Raw genomic sequence first — 21353 nt, forward strand, 5'->3', positions numbered from 1 at the left:
GTCCAACACATTGTTTAAATTGGCCCACCACATCATTCAAACAATGGGCCACATTGTTTGAATGTGGCCCATCACATCATTTAATGTGGCCCAACACATCATGCAATGTGGCCCAACACATCATGTAAAGTGGCCCAACACAGCATTTAATGGAGCCCAACACATCATGTAATGGGGCCCAACACATCATTTAAAGTGGACCACCACATCATTTAAAGTGGCCCACCACATCATTTAAAGTGGCCCACCGCATCATTAAATGTGGCCCAACACATCGTTTAAAGTGACCCATCACATCATTTATTGTGGCCCAACACATCATGTAATGTGGCCCAACACATCATGTAAATTGGCCCATCACATCATTTAAAGTAGCCCAACACATCATGTAATGGGGCCCAACACATCAAGTAAAGTGGCCCAACACATCATTTAAATGGCCCACCACATCATTTAAAGTGGCCCACCACGTCATTTAAAGTGGCCCACCACGTCATTTTATGTGGCCCAACACATCGTTTGAAGTGGCCCACCACATCATTTAAATGGCCCAACACATCATATTATGTGGCTCAACACATAATTTGATGTGGCCCAACACACAACACATCATTTATATGGCCCAACACATCATGTAAAGTGGCCCAACACATCATTTAAATGGCCCACCACATCATTTAAAGTGGCCCACCACATCTTTTAACGTGGCCCAACACATTATTCAAACAATGGGCCACAATGTTTGAATGTGGCCCATCACATCATTTAATGTGGCCCAACACATCATGTAAAGTGGCCCAACACATCATTTAAAAATGGCCCACCACATCATTTAAATTGGCCCACCACATCATTTAAAGTGGCCCATCACATCATTTAATGTGGCCCAACACATCATGTAATGTGGCCCAACACATCATTTAAATGGCCCACCACATCATTTAAAGTGGCCCACCACGTCATTTAAAGTGGCCCACCACATCATTTTATGTGGCCCAACACATCGTTTGAAACGGCCCACCACATCATTTAAATTGGCCCAACACATCATATTATGTGGCTCAACACATAATTCGATGTGGCCCAACACACAACACATCATTTATATGGCCCAACACATCATTTATGTGGCCCAACACATCATTTAATGTGGTCCCCCACATCATTTTAAGTTGCCCGTCACGTCATGTAATGTGTGCACTACCACATCATTAAAGTGGCCCAACATATCATTTAAAGTGGTACGCCACATTTTTTGTGGCCAGCGAAAGTCTGGAAATAACAAAGGGCTTTCTGGCATTTATGGTAAAAATAAAATTATATGTCGAATGCTGTAACTGGGCCCTAGTGTGTGAATGTGAGTGTGAATGTTGTCTGTCTATCTGTGTTGGCCCTGTGATGAGGTGGCAACTTGTCCAGGGTGTACCCCGCCTTCCGCCCAAATGCAGCTGAGATAGGCTCCAGCACCCCCCGCGACCCCGAACGGGATAAGCGGTAGAAAATGGATGGATGGATGCTGTAACTGATCAGAAAACTGAAAATTGCTTAGTCAACGTTATTGACACGGCCAAGTTGATATGATGTACCATCAGACTCGGTTGTCCCTCTCTGCCATATGACTGTACGTTTCAAGTGCGTAATTTTGAGTGTGTGTGTGTGTGTGATCAATACTTTGTGTTTGGAAAACCGTAATCAAACGAGTAAGAGGGCCTGACTCGGAGGGAAGCCGCCTGCAAAATTAATTCAGCTTGAATCACAATCCCATGCAGCTGCAACTGAGGAAAGTGAAGTGTTGTGATTGATGGTTAAGTGGATTTCCACGACTCACCACAATTAGCCTCGTCTGACCCATCAGCGCAGTCGGGGTCCTCATCACAAACCCAGAGTTTGGAGATGCAGTGCATGGAGGCCTTGCACTGGAACTGGTCGGGGGAGCATGTGCTCTCAGCTGCAGACACAGACATTACGTCATGAACCTGAATCATTAAAAATGTCTGAAACGCCTAACACAATCACTATAATAATTGAAAATATTAATTATTCTTGTAGATTATACAGGGATGGTTTGGTAGTGCAGCGAACTTGCAAGTTCTCTCACGTCGTCTGCGATAGCGCTGTGGTGTTAATAACAAAATAGTATTCAAAGCCACATCCAGCCATGCTGTAAGTCATGGGAAGGAGTGAAGGAATTAGCTTCACCTATTTAGATTTTTTTCATTCCGCCTCCTGAATGCCATCTATTTGCTCTCACCCCCACTGTAACCCCCTCTTGCAATCACATGCAAGACAAATGTAGCAATATGAAAGACGTGAATGCTGAACGATTCTCTGTTGAGCGACTTGGTCGCAGAGAAAATCTGTTCTTGTCCTCTGTGACTGCAGAAGTAATCCCGTTTTCACAAAAAGCGATCGTTACAAGGCTTTCTCTGGAATACTTAATGCATACTGTATATTAGTGTTGTCCCGATACCAATATTTTGGTACCGGTACCAAAATTATTTTGATTCTTTTCGGTACTTTTCGATACTTTTCTAAATAAAGGAGACCACCAAAAATTGCATTATTGGCTTTATTTTAACACAAAATCTTTACAGTAAATATATGTTTCTTATTCAAGTGTGTCCTTAAATAAAATAGTGAACATACATGACAACTTGTCTTTTATTAGAAAATAAGCAAACATTCATCCATTTTCTACCGCTTGTCCCTTTTTTTGGGGTCGCGGGGGGTGCTGGAGCCTATCTCAGCTGCATTCAGGAAGAAGGCGGGTTACACCCTGGACAAGTCGCCACCTCATCGCAGAAGTAAGCAAACAAAGGCTCTAATTTTATATATATATATATATATATATATATATATATATATATATATATATATATATATATATATATAAAAATACATACAAAAAAACAGTGTTCATTTTTAAAAGATAAATTATGATGTTTTTGGTTTCATTTGCAATCTGGGAACGCTGCCAGAATCGAACATCTTGCAGACAGACTAAAATAACTGGTTATAAAAGCGACAGTTGAGTAAAATTCCCGCAAAATATACGCCAAAGCATATCGTATGTATACTGTTCTCTGGACCACAAAGAAGTGTTTTAAATGTACAAACCCTGTTTCCATATGTGTTGGGAAATTGTGTTAGATGTAAATATAAACGGAATACAATGATTTGCAAATCCTTTTCAACCCATATTCAGTTGAATGCACTACAAAGACAAGATATTTGATGTTCAAACTCCATCCATCCATCCATTTTCTTTTTTTTTTTTACAAAAAATAATTAACTTAGAATTTCATGGCTGCAACACGTGCCAAAGTAGTTGGGAAAGTGCATGTTCACCACTGTGTTACATGGCCTTTCCTTTTAACAACACTCAGTAAACGTTTAGAAACTGAGCAGACACATTTTTTAAGATTCTCAGGTGGAATTCTTTCCCATTCTTGCTTGATGTACAGCTTAAGTTGTTCAACAGTCCGGGGGTCTCTGTTGTGGTATTTTAGGCTTCATAATGCGCCACACATTTTCAATGGGAGACAGGTCTGGACTACAGGCAGGCCAGTCTAGTACCCGCACTCTTTTACTATGAAGCCACGTTGATGTAACACGTGGCTTGGCAGTGTCTTGCTGAAATAAGCAGGGGCGTCCATGGTAACGTTGCTTGGATGGCAACATATGTTGCTCCAAAACCTGTATGTACCTTTCAGCATTAATGGCGCCTTCACAGATGTGTAAGTTACCCATGTCTTGGGCACTGATACACCCCCATACCATCACAGATCCTGGCTATTCAACTTTGCGCCTATAACAATCCGGATGGTTCTTTTCCTCTTTGGTCCGGAGGACATGACATCCACAGTTTCCAAAAACAATTTGAAATGTGGACTCGTCAGACTACAGAACACTTTTCCACTTTGTCTCAGTCCATCTTAGATGAGCTCATGTGTTGTTGATAAACGGTTTTCGCCTTGCATAGGAGAGTTTTAAATTGCCCTTACAGATGTAGCGACCAACTGTAGTTACTGACAGTGGGTTTCTGAAGTGTTCCTGAGCCCATGTGGTGATATCCTTTACACACTGATGTCGCTTGTTGATGCAGTACAGCCTGAGGGATCGAAGGTCACAAACTTAGCTGCTTACGTGCAGTGATTTCTCCAGATTCGCTGAACCCTTTGATGATATTACGGACCGTAGATGGTGAAATCCCTAAATTCCTTGCAATAGCTGGCTGAAAAAGGTTTTTCTTAAACTGTTCAACAATTTGCTCACGCATTTGTTGACAAAGTAGTGACCCTTGCCCCATTCTTGTTTGTGAATGACTGAGCATTTCATGGAATCTACTTTTATACCCAATCATGGCACCCACCTGTTCCCAATTTGCCTGTTCACCTGTGAGATGTTCCAAATAAGTGTTTGATGAGCATTCCTCAACTTTATCAGTATTTATTGCCACCTTTCTCAACTTCTTTGTCACGTGTTGCTGGCATCAAATTCTAAAGTTAATGATTATTTGCAAAACAAAAAAGGTTTATCAGTTTGAACATCAAATGTGTTGTCTTTGTAGCATATTCAACTGAATATGGGTTGAAAATGATTTGCAGATCATTGTATTACGTTTATATTTACATCTAACACAATTTCCCAACTCATACTACAAACGGGGTTTGTAGAATAAAATCATCATAGGTCCCTTCTAAGTAAGACTAAATCAACGTCATTGCACTGATTTTGTACAATAATCCTTCTATTTCTACTGAGTGCAAACAAGATGCTCCTAAAAATATGTTCGACATATGTGTTGTTAATCTCACCGAGGCTCTTAAGGTCCAATATAGCAGGGCGTTATTTATTGAAACTTACGGCAATCTGTCTCATCTTCTCCATCACCGCAGTCATCTTGACCATTGCAGCGCAGGTTGAGGGGAATGCATTTCTTTTTCCCAGTGCATTTGAACTGGCCTGAGAGGCAGATGTATGTCTCTGGGAGGGAACAAAAGGCAGGCAATACCAACCATGAATACCATTGATGCAGCACACATACATACTAATAACAATGCTACATTTAAAACCCCAGGATATTTGGTATTCAAACAATACACACAAAAGACGGTGCTAACAGAGCTCATGTTCCCAAATATGTTATGACGGTAATATTATTAGTCGTAGCAGCAATATCACCAGTAGTCCTTTTGATGTGAAAGTACATTGCATATTCTTGTTATACTATTAATAAGGGATGTTCCAATTAAGGCTTTGTGCAGCAGATTCCTATTATACTGCATAGTCAATTTATTTATGGCGAGTGCTATTGACATTTTAACAATATGAACACAATATTTAAATGTTTATTTTTTTTTTTTTGGAGCAAAACAACGTCAAGAGTGCACAGTAACTAAACTAAAGCAACAAATATCTACAGTTTTATTCAATTAAATCTAGAGACGTCCGATAATGGCTTTTTGCCAATACCCGATATTCCGATTTTGTCCAACTCCTAATTACCTATTCCGATATCAACCAATACCGATACATACAGTCGTAATAACACATTATTATGCCTAATTTTGTTGTGATGCCTCGCTGGATGCATTAAACAATGTAACAAGGTTATCCAAAATAAATCAACTCAAGTTATGGAAAAAAATGCCAACATGGCACTGCCATATTTATTATTGAAGTCACAAAGTGCATTAATTTTTTTAACATGCCTCAAAACAGCAGCTTGGAATTTGGGACATACTCTCCCTGAGAGAGCATGAGGAGGTTGAGGTGGGCGGGGTTGGGGGGGCGGGGTTGAGTTTAGGGGGTAGCGGGGGGTGTATATTGTAGCGTCCCGGAAGAGTTAGTGTTGCAAGGGGTTCTGGGTATTTGTTCTTGTTGTGTTTATGTTGTGTTACGGTGCGGATGTTCTCCCGAAATGTGTTTGTCATTCTTGTTTGGTGTGGGTTCACAGTGTGGCGCATATTTGTAACAGTGTTAAAGTTGTTTATACGGCCACCCTCAGTGTGACCTGTATGGCTGTTGACCAAGTATGCCTTGCATTCACGTGTGTGTGTGAAAAGCCGTAGATGTGTTTGGGTCGGCACGCAAAAGCAGTGCCTTTAAGGTTTCTTGGTGCTCTGTACTTCTCCCTATGTCCGTGTACCACTCCGTACAGCGGCGTTTTAAAAAGTCATACATTTTACTTTGTGAAACCGATACCGATAATTTCCGATATTACATTTTAAAGCATTTATCGGCCGATAATATCGGCAGTCCGATATTATCGGATATCTCTAATTAAATAATTTGGTTTTTGGCCCCAAATTTCTCCTGTGTCCAGGGGATTATTACGTGTTTGTAAACATTAACAAAAAAACAAAAAATTATTTTCTGGAAAAAAAAAAAAAGTATCGATTTGATTACTCTAGTATCGATAACATACTAATACTAGCCTTGGTATCCACACTACCAATATATGGATCGTTACGCCACTATACACATTAATAGACACCAATGCTTCTCAGTTGCTGTTTTATTATTACCGGTATATTCTCTCGATAGACTCTTATCAACCTAAACTTGTTCTTTTCCTTTTAATGGCTGCTTACTTTCTGCTGTCACACTGTTTCATTTAGACTTCTCAAAGTTTACTAAGCAGTTATTTATTGTGTTGTTCCAAGATAGCTTAACAATTAGCATGCATTCTTGACTGGATGGTTAGTGTCTCAGAAGTGCTTTCTTAATGTGAAGAATTGTTGGGTGTCTTCAATGCATAGTCCTAAACGAGCTTGATAATATAGAAAGGGGATTTATGACTCTTTGAAGGGAGCTGGATCTTGAAGATTCTTTTTTTTAAAGAGCTGTTCAAAAGCCTGGCTCGTTATTTAAATTATTTAAAAAAAATTTTTTTATTTAGTCAAGGAAAAGTCATTGGTAGCATATATCTGTATATATATATATATATATATATATATATATATATATATATATATATATATATATATATAATACAGTCCAAAAGTTTGGACACACCTTCTTATTCAATGCATTTTTTATTTTATTTTCATGACTATTTACATTGTAGATTGCCGCTGAAGGCATCAAAACTATGAATGAACACATGTGGAGTTATGTACTTAACAGAAAAAGGTGAAATAACTGAAAACGTGTTTCATATTCTAGTTTCTTCAAAATAGCCACATTTTGCTCTGATTACTGCTTTGCACACTCTTGGCATTCTCTCGATGAGCTTCAAGAGGTAGTCACCTGAACTGGTTTTCCAACAGTCTTGAAGGAGTTAGCTCATCGAGAGAGTGCCAAGAGTGTGCAAAGCAGTAATCAGAGCAAAGGGTGGCTATTTTGAAGAAACTAGAATATAAAACATGTTTTCAGTTAGTTCACCTTTTTTTGTTAAGTACATAACTCCATATGTGTTCATTCATAGTTTTGATGCCTTCAGTGACAATCTACAATGTAAATAGTCATGAAAATAAAAATAAAGAAAATGCATTGAATGAGGAGAAGGTGTCTCCAAACTTTTGGCTTGTACTAAATATATATATATATATATATATATATAAGACAACACCCTAAGAAAAGTATTCAACAAGAACAACATTAAATTGAGCTACAGCTGTATGAACAATATACGACAAATCATCTCAAACCACAACAAAACAATTGCAAATGAGCCGTCGGCCCCCGGACAGAGCGACTCCAAAACCAACAAAGGTTGCAACTGTCGAAAGAAACCTGATTGCCCTCTCAACGGGGGGTGCTTACAAACATCAGTTGTCTACCAATCTAAGGTAACACGCAAGGACATTAACACATCCGACACATATGTAGGATTAACTGAAGGAGAGTTCAAAACCAGATGGAACAATCACAAGGCTTCTTTCAGGAACCAAAACCTGCGGAATACCACAGAACTCAGCAAACACATTTGGGACCTCAAAGACAATAATGTTGAATATTCAATAACATGGCAAATTCTTGCATCCAGCACACCTTACAATAGTGGTAATAAAAGATGCAACCTATGCTTGAAAGAAAAACTGTTTATTATTTACCGACCAGACCTGTCATCCCTCAACAAGCGCAGCGAAATTGTAACAGCATGCCGCCACAGACGGAAACACCTCCTAGGTAACACATGAGCCAATCACCACGCCCCTACACCAGCCTGCACCCACCCACTCTGTGCCCTATATAATCCATGGTATGTGAATGCTCCCATTAAAATCTCCTGATGATTGAGGGAACCCCCCCTCATGAAACAGGCCTGTAGAGATGAAATAGTCTTGTGATTTTTTCCCACACATACATATATATATATATATATATATATATATATATATATATATATATATATATATATATATATATATATATATATATATATGTATATATATATATGTATGTGTATATGTATGTGTATGTGTGTGTATATATATATATATATATATATATATATATATATATATATATATATATATATATATATATATATATACACACACACACGTTAGGTCAGAAAAAAAACACAGAGGCTATATCATCCCTAAAAGCCTGTTTCGCAGGTTTTTATAAAATGCAGGGAAACCTGCAAAACAGGCTTGTAGGGATCAAATAGCCTCTGTGTTTTTTCCTGACCTAACGTATATTCCGCTCTAACCCGGTATTGAGCACTGTATAACTGATAAACCACAAAACCTCGACTATATATATACATGTATGTATATCATGGGTTACGATACAATTCACTAACAATACTTTTTAAAACATTACAATTCGATTAGATACAATTCGATGCGATGCAGATGGAAGCTTTGCATGGCGAAAATAAAATTAAATGTATCACGCATCATGTCAGAACAATGTCATGTGTTTATGTTTTTAAATAGGCACATTCAAAACAGGCGGCGCCCGCATTATTTATGAGCAAATAGTAGAATAATCAACTTTAAGGCATTGCAATCCAGAAACTTCAAGAAAAGAAGACACTTTTGGAAAATCTACCAGGTATTTGCTGTTATTTGCTCACGTAGCAACAATTAAATACAGAGAAAAGCAAGGTGTGCATCAAGTAGAGGTGTTATAACACCACACTAACACATGCGCAAGATACAATTAAGTGCCATCATGTAAACTAAACAGCAGCTTCAGTGTAGAAGCTCAAATACTTTTTTTAATTTACTACTTCGAATGCATCCATCCACTACTACCACTTGTCCTTAATAATTTTGATAAATTAATAGAATGGAAAATGACACAATATGTTACTGCTTATGTCAGCAGACTCATTAGGAGCCTTTGTTTGTTTACTTATTAATAAAAGACAAGTTGTCTTGTATGTTCACTATTTTATTAAAGGACAAACTTGCAATAAAAAACATATGTTTACTGTACCGTAAGAGTTTTTGTTAAAATAAAGCCAATAATGCAATTTTTTGTGGTCCCCTTTATTTAGAAAAGTATCGATAAGTGCCGAAATACAATTTTGTATATATATATATATATATATATATATATATATATATGTGTATACAAAATTACCTTACATGCTTGAACTATTTTTACCAGAAAAGTGAATCCAAAAAAATAAATAAATCAATGGAAACAATAAACAAAACTGAATCTAAATGCTGCTACATTTCTTTTGACTTTGACTCATTTTCTAGCCTAGCTGGCAGTCAGGCGACACTGTACCTGCATGGGCATAAAAAATGTCTCCCAAACCAACGGCTCGGAACTGCGATCTGTTCTCATCAGTACCCTTAAAAGCGCCGTTTAAATAGTTTGATTCGTTTGCGAACCTCATATCTCTAGCCCTTATTTAAAACACCTTGGAATAGTGTTTTGTGACTCCTCACGACAATCGTCCCTTGCCACTGTACATCGCGCTTCAGACCTTACGGCCTCACCACATCGTATATTTTTTTTTAAAACTTTTTTTTAAAGCATATTCAACAGGCTAGTGCACTTTGTTCAACACTGACTGAGCGTACATTATGTACACATTGCAACAGTAGGAAAGGGATTCATATGGACCCATTTGTTGCAGTTTACCTGACACATGAAACGTCCATCCATCCATCCATCCATTTTCTACCGCTTATTCCCTTTGGGGTCGCGGGGGGCGCTGGAGCCTATCTCAGCTACAATCGGGCGGAAGGCGGGGTACACCCTGGACAAGTCGCCACCAACGTGTCAGGTAATATTTTCGAGATCCACCCAGGAATGAGGCCATATGAATTCCTTCCCTACTACTGTATTTTTCGGACTATAAGTCGCAGTTTTTTTCATAGTTTGGCCGGGCTCCAGTGCGACTTATATATGTTTTTTTCCTTCTTTATTATGCATTTTCGGCAGGTGCGACTTATACTACGGTGCGACTTATACTCCGAAAAATACGGTATATATGTTTTGGCCTGAATTCAGCACTAAATTAAGTTTAGGGATTTTATGAATTAATGCGCAGTATTTGTCTTATTTTCAATTAACTGTATTGTGGCGATGTTGTGAAAATATTCACCAAGCCAAGTTCCATTTCCGAGTTAAGGGTTACACCGCTAACAACCGCGGCTCATCTTGTTGTTACTCTGTCTTCACCGCGACAAGCGTAAGTTAACTTTGGCAGAACAACTTTTTTGAATGACTTCATCTTCAACTCCTGCCTCATCGATAGCACATCCCTACATTGGTGAGCCTTTAACAACAACTGATAAATAGCATCACGCATTCAGTGCAGCACTTGACAGGGCAACCGGAGATTGTCAGCAAAAGTAGTGTTGTAATGATACCAATATTTTGGCACCGGTACTAAAATTATTTCGATACATTTCGGTACTTTTCTAACTAAAGGGGACCAAAAACAAATTGCATAATTGGCTTTAATTTAACCAAAAATCTTAGGGTACATTAAACATATGTTTCTTATTGCAGTTAAGTCCTTTAATAAAATAGTGAACATACAAGACAACTTGTCTTTTAGTAGTAAGTAAACAAACAAAGGCTCCTAATTAGTCTGCTGACGTATGCAGTAACATATTGTGTCTATTTATCATTCTATTATTTTGTCAACATTATTAAGGACAAGTGGTAGAAAATTAATTATTAATCTACTTGTTCATTTACTGTTAATATCTGCTTATTTTGTGTTTTAACAAGTTCTATCTCCACTTATGTTAAAATGTAATAATCACTTATTCTTCTGTTGTTTGGATACTTTACATTAGTTTTGGATGAGACCACAAATTTGGGTATCAATCTGATACCAAGCAGTTACATATTCAAAGTCCTCATGTGTCCAGGGACATATTTCCTGGGTTTATAAACATAATATACATTTTAAAAACTGAAAGAAGATGTTGTGATGCTAAAAAATATCGACGTAATCATAGTAGTATTGACTAGATACGTGCCTGTACTTGATATCATTACAGTGGATGTTTGGTGTAGATCCACCAATGGCTTTTGTTTACATTTTGATGCCGGTGAGCTACGGTGTGTAGTGGAACATGTTTAGCTATTCCTCGTCTTGCAGGGGTGATACTTGTAAGAAACATACTTTATTTGTCGCCATGGAGGCGAGGATTAGTGATTTAGAAGTAGCTAAAACACTGCCGACGGCAGGTGGACGTTCGCCGCTAGCTAGCTAGCCATGTTTTAAAGGCGTTTCAGTGTTATAACTTCACCTTTATCGTTAGTTTTTAAGCCAAAATGCGTCTGTTCTTCCTTTTCTGTCTACACACTGTGTCTGCTTGTAAGTACTCTGTGATTGTGCGCTGCCAAACATGCTCCTCTGCTCGTAAAACCAGCAATGTCACGACGTGAATTCGACGCGGGCGCGGGGAGGTGCGGGACCGGTACGTTTCAGAGACGGTATCGTACCGAAAATGATGAATTAGTATCACGGTACTATACTAATACCGGTATACCGTACAACCCTAGTCCACAGATAAACTGATGTGATTGATGTGGAACGACAGTGCAGACATACAAAGCTAAGACGGAACGCTAACCTCACAGTTAATGGTCGGAGCTACGATTGTGACGCTGACCATGTTTTTACAGAACAATTTATACCCATAAGCCCAGTTTTAAAGAAGAGGAATTACCCAGGATGCAATGAAGTGTTTCCGTGATGTAGTGGCCAGACGGCAGCCAAATGAAGTTTGAAGGATCCTCCAGGCTACCGATAAATGCTCTAATCTACAATAGAACAGACTCAAGTCTACTTTTTTGGGTGAAATGAGAGTAAAAGCCAATATATGGGTGCTACTTCATGTTTAGAGGGCTCTAATAATGTTAAAAACTGCTTTAGAGTGCCATAAAGTTTTTTATGCTTTATGGATTTTTTTTATTAATAATCCTACTTGGCAGAAACTATTATATCTCAGTCATGTCTGGGGATGTCCAGGGACGACGCTACATTGATGAAACGGAGTCATACTAATGAGTCATATATTGGAATATCGGATCCATTATATGAATTTGTTTTAAGTATCAAATGAGGTGGCGACTTGTCCAGGGTGTACCTCGCCTTCCACCCGAATGCAACTGAGATAGGCTCAAGCACCCCCCGCCACCCCGAACAGGACAAGCGGTAGAAAATGGATGTACACTGCAAAAAGTCAGTGTTCGAAAACAAGAAAAAAATAAATAAAAAATTAGGGGTATTTTATTTGAACTAAGTAAAATTATCTACCAATAGAACAAGAAAATTAGCTAACCTCAATAAACCCAAAAATACCTTAAAATAAGTACATTCTCACCGTATTTTCCGCACTATAAGGCGCACCTAAAAACCACAATTTTTCTCAAAAGCTGACAGTGCGCCTTATAACCCGGTGCGCTTTATTACGATTCATTTTCATAAAGTTTCGGTCTCGCAACTTCGGTAAACAGCCGCCATCTTTTTTCCCGGTAGAACAGGAAGCGCTTCTTCTTCTACGCAAGCAACCGCCAAGGAAAGCACCCGCCCCCATAGAACAGGAAGCGCTTCACCCGCCCCCATAGAACAGGAAGCGCTTCACCCGCCCCCGGAAGAAGAAGAAAAAACGCGCGGATATCACCGTACGTTTCATTTCCTGTTTACATCTGTAAAGACCACAAAATGGCTCCTACTAAGCGATCCGGTTCATAAAAAGACGCAATCTCTCCATCCGCACACGGATTACTACCGTATTTCACAGCTGATATTCCTGTGAACCGCACTGTGGAACGGGAGCACGTACGGTGAATATTCGCACCACAGGGAATGAGAAGTCATCCTTCACTGTGGTTCTAGCTTGCCATGCTAACTTCCACCCATGGTGATATTCAAAAGGAAGACCTTGCCAAAAGAGACCTTTCCAGCCGGCGTCATCATAAAAGCTAACTCGAAGGGATGGATGGATGAAGAAAAGATGAGCGAGTGGTTAAGGGAAGTTTACGCGAAGAGGCCGGGTGGCTTTTTTCACACAGCTCCGAAGGCGAACACACCTTCACTAAGACGGGCAGATAGCGCCGGTCGACATACGCCAACATCTGCCAGTGGATCGTAAATGCCTGGGCAGATAGTTTCGGTCACAACTGTGGTCCGAGCTTTCCGGAAGGCAGGATTCACAGAACTGCTGCACAACAACAGCGACACTGAATCCGATGACTTCGACGAGGCGGAGCCGGCCATTTTTGGATCCCACGCTTGCGCAACTTTTCAATTCGGACACCGAAGACGAAGAATTCGAAGGATTTACGAATGAAGAATAACTTCAGAAGGTGAGCGCTATGTTTATTTTGTGTGTTGTGACATTAACGTTCGAGCAACATTATGTTGCTATTTATTGCTCTACACCATTTTGAATTTTACTATGTTTGTGATTGCACATTTGCGTACATTTTGGGACAGAGTTGTTAGAACGCTGGTTTTCAATATATTATTAAAGTTTGACTGAACTATCTGACTGTTTTTTTGACATTCACTTTAGCGCAGCGTTTTTTTGACATTCACTTTAGCGCAGCGTAGGCGCGGCTTATAGTCCGGGGCGGCTTATTGGTGGACAAAATTATGAAATATGTAATTCATAGAAGGTGCGGCTAATAATCCGGTGCGCCTTATAGTGCGGAAAATACGGTAATAACAAGTGCAATTTTCTTGGTAGAAAAAAAAAAGAGACCTTTTTGCTCAATATGTTGAAAAATATTCTTAAATTAAGTAAATGCTAGTGCCATTATCTTGACATAATGATATGCGTTTGACTGGCTTTTTTTTTTTCATGCTTGAAGTAAGAAATGATTACTTTAAAAAAAGTAGTTTTATACTTGTGAGTGTTGATGACACAGCTCTGCCTCAGTTGATATTCTAGTTTCAAGCATGTTTTACTCAATGTAGGTCATAACATCTCAGCAACAAGCTATAATATCTTACTGAGATCATGTAGGACCAAAACCCTTAAAAGAAGTAAAACACTCTAACATAAAATCTGCTTAGTGAGAAGAATTGTCTTATCAGACAGAAAATAAACAAATATAACCCTTATTTGAGATATTTAATCTTACTTAGATTTCAGTTTTTGCAGTGTATGGATTTACCTAAAATCTGACTTTTTATCCTTGTAGTAAATAATGAATAAAGTATGTTGTGAGGCCACTGTGACAATGTTGTTTTTTTTATTAATGGCTGGGATGGTGATGGAAATACTGAGTGATAATAACATTGATTTGTTCACTTGTTGTTGTTTAACATTTTGAAAATGTTGTATGCTGGTATTCTTATTATTATTGATCATGTTGTTGATATAAGCGGTATTCATTTTTGTCTGACCTTTTTTTCTGCTTTGTTTGTGTGTCTTCTCCATTGCTTTGTGCATTGTTGGCGTTAACACATTTTTTGTGTCTTTTTATGCATTGAAATCAGTAAGGACGCGCATTTTCGAAAGTCCGCACGTACATGGGACGCGGATTTAAAAAAAAAACATTTTTTACCGGCGCTGCCTTCTCTGCGTTTTTATTGGTCGCCTTCAAAGTAATGAACTTTCCGTACAATTTTTTTAAATTTTGATTCGCCGAAAGGTTTATCAATCAAAAATACTGCCTTGGTAACCACTAGGCCTACTCAGTGGCCTAGTGGTTAGAGTGTCCGCCCTGAGATCGGTAGGTTGTGAGTTCAAACCCCAGCCGAGTCATACCAAAGACTAAATAAAATGGGACACATTACCTCCTTGCTTGGCACTCAGCATCAAGGGTTGGAATTGGGGGTTAAATCACCAAAAATGATTCCCGGGCGCGACCACCGCTGCTGCTCACTGCTCCCTTCACCTCCCAGGGGGTGAGCAAGGGGATGAGTCAAATGCAGAGGACAAATTTCACTACACCTAGTGTGTGTGTGTGGCAATCATTGGTACTTTAACTTTAACTCTTTACCGTGAGGGGCTGTCAAAAGAAAGACTTCATGGTAAACCTTTTTAACTTCATCCTGTGCCATTCCTCCAGTAAATGAGTTGTTTGAGTCTTTGTGAGTTTATGGAAACTTCACTTGTATCTCTTGCTGGATCGACATCGTTCGAGGATGGAGTCAAGGTCGCTATAACCAGTACCCGACCAGACTCCTCCACCCCAAAAATATACTTTGCAGGTCAACAAACGGGGCAAATATGTGCTTTTTGAAGTGTTAATGTGCGAGGAGTCTCTTGGAGAAGTGGCTGACAAGTTAGCAAGTGTTGCTCCCATCGCTGACAGTGACGTCATCACCGTCATTGTTTACTGAAGCAGAGATGCTGACTGTGCGTTATGATAAAAGCTCTGCTTTTTATCGATAGACTTATCAGATTTAATTGTTTATTATCTATAGCAGGAGTGTCAAAAGTGTGGCCCGGAGGCCATTTGCGGCCCGCAGCTAATGGTTTAAAGGCCCAAGGCACATTCTAAAAAAACTAATAAAATAAACAAAAACATAACAAAAGTGGGGAAAAAAAGGTGAAATGTAATTTAGAAAAAGTTGCAATGTTGACTAATAAAACAAAACTGTTTTTTTTTCTTTAAAACTGTCATTGCCCAAACATAATATTGAATCAAAATCAATGTTTTTATGAATTATTGACCTACTTCACATCATATATTCCGCTTTGAAAAAAAAATGTTTTGTGGAAGATTTTGCATATTTTGTGTGTTTGCCATAAAAAACAACAACATAGTTTTCTTGGACAAAAAGGGCAGAAAACAAACAAAAAAACGACATAAAAAAACATAAAAAAACCATAAAAAAACGTAGAATTGACGGATAGTTGATGTAGACCTTAAAGATTTAAACGTTAAATAATTAATGCATGTATGCCCTGGCACACGATTGTCATAATTTCATGATCGAAGCAAAAAACTTTTTACAATTTTATATTGAAATAAATACTACAACTTATTGAATCCAAATATAGAAAAAAAACACCAGCAGCGGTAAAGTTTAGATCCATGAAGGAAAGAAGAAAGTGAATGAATGTTTATAACTGAACACATTTACATATGCATAAAATTTTAGTTTTTTTTTGTTTTTTTAATGAATTAAGTAACATTTATGACAATCTTTGTCCAAAACACAATATAGAATGTGAGATATAACAGGATAATGCATACATTTATTATTTTTTTTCAAAACGGTTACAAAATTAGGACCCCATTTTTATGACTTGACGGGGTCCCTGGTGTCAGAGTAATTTTATGTATGTTATCACAAAAGTTTCCGCTTTCGGAAACTTACCGCGAGCAGACAGCGGCTGTCTTTGTTGTACCAAGCCAAAGGCTTGTAAAATTCCATTGTGTACGATGGGAGGAGACGGGAGGAGATGGGAGAGGTTATCTATTGTGATCCAAGACCTGCCCAAGCTCGATCCAGGACCATCAAACAGGGCAGCTGTGGCTATGAAAGTAGCTTACCACCACCAGGTGTGAATGATTGATGGGTTCTACATGTAAAGCGACTTTGGGTACTTAGAAAAGCGCTATATAAATCCCAGTTATTATTATTATTATTATCCCAAACCCGAGGCATCTTTTTTTTTTTTGTGTTAATGTGACCGAAAACAATGGCTGTTTACATACCCCCCAATCCTTTAGAAACAGCTGTTGTTATGTAAACAGGGAAAGTCCAAATAAAGGAGGTGGCGTAGAAATCTCTAGCCAGAGCGTGGTGGAAGACTGTACACAGAGTACAGTCGACGCGTCTCTCCTCAAATTGAGCAAAATTGAATCCTGTCTCTGTTTATTTCCTAGCTTCTTGTCTGTTTTAATAGATGTCTTCGATGTTTAAACCTGACACCTGGGACCCCGTTTTGAAAATTCCTAGCGCCAACACTGCTTTGTGGATTGCTTTCCAGAGTGTTGCGGGGGCTCGGATTGGTTTGGAATTGTATTATTATGTATTATTTTGTTGGACTGCTTGATATTGTGTGTGATTTTTGTAAATAAAAGAGAAAAACTACATAGATAAAACTGAACTGAAAAATAATATTATAGCGCAGTGTTTTTTAACCTGTTTTGAGCCAAGGTACATTTTTTTCATTGACAAAATGCAGAGGCACACCACCAGCAGAAAACATAAAAAAATGAAACTCAGCAGCCGGTATTGACAGCAAAAAGTTGTTCTGGCAATTGTTGGATATGAATTCAAACCATAACCAAGCATGCATCACTATAGCTCTTGTCTCAAAGTAGGTGTACTGTCACGACCTGTTACATCATAACCTGTTTTTTGGTGTCTTCCTGTGTGTAGTCTTTTAGTTCTTGTCTTGCGCTCCTATTTTGGTGGCTTTTACTGTTTTGTTGGTATTTTCCTGTAGCAGTTTAATTTCTTCCCCGAGCGCTATTCCCCCACACTTGCTTTGTTTTAGCATTCATTCATCCATTTTCTACCGCTTGTCCCTTTTGGGGTCACGGGGGGTGCTGGAGCCTATCTCAGCAATCAAGACTATTTCAGTTGCGTGGACGCTATCCTTTTTTTGTGTGGACATTGTTGATTATCGGACGTACTTTGTGGACGCCATCTCTGCTCCACACGCTGTAAGTCTTTGCTGTCGTCCAGCATTCTGTTTTTGTTTACTTTGTAGCCAGTTCAGTTTTGGTTTCGTTCTGCATAGCCATCCCTAAGCTTCAATGCCTTTTCTTAGCTGCACTCGCCTTCTGTTTATTTTTGGTTTAAGCATTGGATACCGTGTACCTCGGGAGGTCCTGTGGGGAGTGCTCAGAGAGTATGGGAAATCGGACTGTCTGATTGTGGCTGTCCGCTCCCTGTACGATCAGTGTCAGAGCTTGGTCCGCATTGCCGGCAGTAAGTCGGACACGTTTCCAGTGAGGGTTGGACTCCGCCAAGGCCGCCCTTTGTCACCGATTCTGTTCATAACTTTTATGGACAGAATTTCTAGGCGTAGTCACGGCGTTGAGGGTATATGGTTTGGTGGCTGCGGGATTAGGTCTCTGCTTTTTGCAGATGATGTGGTCCTGATGGCTTCATCTGGCCAGGATCTTCAGCTCTTACTGGATCGGTTCGCAGCCAAGTATGAAGCGACTGGGATGAGAATCAGCACCTCCAAGTCCGAGTCCATGGTTCTCGCCCGGAAAAGGGTGGAGTGCCATCTCCGGGTTGGGGAGGAGACCCTGCCCCAAGTGGAGGAGTTCAAGTACCTAGGAGTCTTGTTCACGAGTGAGGGAAAAGTGGATCGTGAGATCGACAGGCGGATCGGTGCGGCATCTTCAGTAATGCGGACGCTGTATTGATCCGTTGTGGTGAAGAAGGAGCTGAGCCGGAAGGCAAAGCTCTCAATTTACCGGTCGATCTACGTTCCCTAGGCGTAGTCACGGCGTTGAGGGTATATGGTTTGGTGGCTGCGGGATTAGGTCTCTGCTTTTTGCAGATGATGTGGTCCTGATGGCTTCATCTGGCCAGGATCTTCAGCTCTTACTGGATCGGTTCGCAGCCAAGTATGAAGCGACTGGGATGAGAATCAGCACCTCCAAGTCCGAGTCCATGGTTCTCGCCCGGAAAAGGGTGGAGTGCCATCTCCGGGTTGGGGAGGAGACCCTGCCCCAAGTGGAGGAGTTCAAGTACCTAGGAGTCTTGTTCACGAGTGAGGGAAAAGTGGATCGTGAGATCGACAGGCGGATCGGTGCGGCATCTTCAGTAATGCGGACGCTGTATTGATCCGTTGTGGTGAAGAAGGAGCTGAGCCGGAAGGCAAAGCTCTCAATTTACCGGTCGATCTACGTTCCCATCCTCACCTATGGTCATGAGCTTTGGGTTATTACCCGAAAGGAGAAGATCACGGGTACAGGCGGCCGAAATGAGTTTCCTCCGCCGGGTGGTGGGGCTCTCCCTTAGAGATAGGGTGAGAAGCTCTGTCATCCGGGAGGAGCTCAAAGTAAAGCCACTGCTCCTCCACATCGAGAGGAGCCAGATAAGGTGGTTCGGGCATCTGGTCAGGATGCCACCCGAACGCCTCCCTCGGGAGGTGTTTAGGGCACGTCCAACCGGTAGGAGGCCCCGGGGAAGACCCAGGACACGTTGGGAAGACTATGTCTCCTGGCTGGCCTGGGAACGCCTCGGGATCCCCCGGGAAGAGCTGGACGAAGTGGCTGGGGAGAGGAAAGTCTGGGCTTCCCTGCTTAGGCTGCTGCCCCCGCGACCCAACCTCGGATAAGCGGAAGAAGATGGATGAATGGATGGCATTGGATACCTTTTGACCTGCATGCTGCCTACATCATATTAGGATCATGACAAAGCAATCAGCTACCTGTTGCCACCTACTGATATGGAAGAGTATTAAACGTTTACTTTGCCGAGCTCCAGACAGTACAGACACTCACACATTATTTGCGGATTATAATTACCGGTTTGCAAAAAATATTTTTCAACCCAATTAGGTGACATTACATAATCTCCCACGGCACACCAGACTGTATCTTACAGCACACCTGTGTGCCGTGGTACAGTGGTTAAAAAAAAACAGTGTGATAGCGAGTGTCCTCACCGCAGTTAGCTTCATCCGAGTTGTCACCACAGTCGTTCTCGCCATCACAGATGAATGGAGGAAGCGCGCAGAGACCAGTGCCACACTGAAAACGTCCAGGTTGACATTTGAATTCCGCTGTCGGAATAGAAATTGCAACTTTAACTTCAGGATACAGCTCTCAGAATTTGGGGAGTGCATATAATGTTGGGCATTTTGAAAATAATGTAAGTTTCCATAGATAAAATGCCAGTCAAAGCCAACAATACAACATGAACTTACGGCAGTCTGTAGGTTCATCTGATCCATCCCCACAGTCATCAACCGTGTCACATTTCCACCAGAAAGGGATGCACTCGTCTGTCCCACAGCGAAACTATTTGAATCAAGCGGAGAATAGGTATGGGGAAAATATATATATATTTACCAAGCCAACATGAATCCCTCTCAACGGTATTTTAGTTTCAACCTTTTTTTCAAAGCAAAGACAAAATCAATAGACAGCCATTTCACAGAGCCAATGGCGCGTGTCAGAAGAATAAAGCAAATCAAAGTAAGGCGGCGTGTCCCTGTGGGAAGTACTGACGAGGACAGAACAGTGACAAAGTGGATTGACCGAAAGAAACATGGCTGACCTGACTGGAGGTGCAGTTGGAAAGACAGGTCTTGTTGTCAGCAGCCAGGTAGAAATTACTGGGGCAGGCACATCTGTGGTCCCCACCAGGGGATAGCAGACACATGTGGCTGCATCCTCCGTTGGCTACCTGACACTGGTGTTTGGGCACTGAGCAGAAACACACTTGGGATTCAACGACAATGTTCTCGAAGAGAGAATGAACACGGGTGCCAAATAGAATTCCAACCTTCAGGCTGCCGTAGCGAGTGGTAGACCTTGATGGACTTGATGGCTTGCCAAGAGTTGAGAAGCTCCATTCCTTGAGCACCGGTGGTCTTGTGAACTCGCCGCAGCGATTTGGATTTCCCATCAGTCCAATAGATAAAGTCCTCAAACAAGGTCAGTGCCATGACCCCTTGGATGTGATCGTAGGACACTGAAGAAGATTGATTGTTATTATTACTACTCAATGAAAAACTGAAATAAACTGCAACAAAACACAGTGCAATTAACAGTGCAATACATTTTCATAACATGGTCACTACTGCCTAGTTTCTAGGGTTGTGGGAAAAAATCGATTCAAATTCGAATCGCGATTCTCACGTTGTGCGATTCGGAATCGATTCTCATTTTTAAAAAATCTATATATCATTTTTTTTTTTTTTTTTTTTTTAATTAATCAATCCAACAAAACAATACACAGCAATACCATACCAATGCAATCCAATTCCAAAACCAAACCCGACCCAGCAACACTCAGAACTGCAATAAAC

The 21353-nt window shown here is 40.3% G+C and overlaps 1 protein-coding gene across 2 annotated transcripts in view; it reads right to left on the minus strand.

Moving 5' to 3' along the window:
- The window catches only part of lrp1bb (low density lipoprotein receptor-related protein 1Bb), a 1021613-nt gene that overhangs the window by 134696 nt on the left and 865564 nt on the right, over positions 1–21353 (minus strand). For both annotated transcript variants that reach the window (XM_072912020.1, XM_061926507.1), the window contains 6 exons: positions 20828–21016; positions 20600–20748; positions 20247–20340; positions 19986–20102; positions 4867–4986; positions 1829–1948 (listed from right to left, as the gene is read on the minus strand). In XM_072912020.1, coding sequence (XP_072768121.1) covers positions 1829–1948; positions 4867–4986; positions 19986–20102; positions 20247–20340; positions 20600–20748; positions 20828–21016 — 789 coding nt within the window. The remainder of the gene's footprint in view (positions 1–1828; positions 1949–4866; positions 4987–19985; positions 20103–20246; positions 20341–20599; positions 20749–20827; positions 21017–21353) is intronic.

Source organism: Nerophis lumbriciformis, linkage group LG31 (genome assembly GCF_033978685.3).
Source record: "Nerophis lumbriciformis linkage group LG31, RoL_Nlum_v2.1, whole genome shotgun sequence".
Classification (NCBI taxonomy): Eukaryota; Metazoa; Chordata; class Actinopteri; order Syngnathiformes; family Syngnathidae; genus Nerophis; species Nerophis lumbriciformis.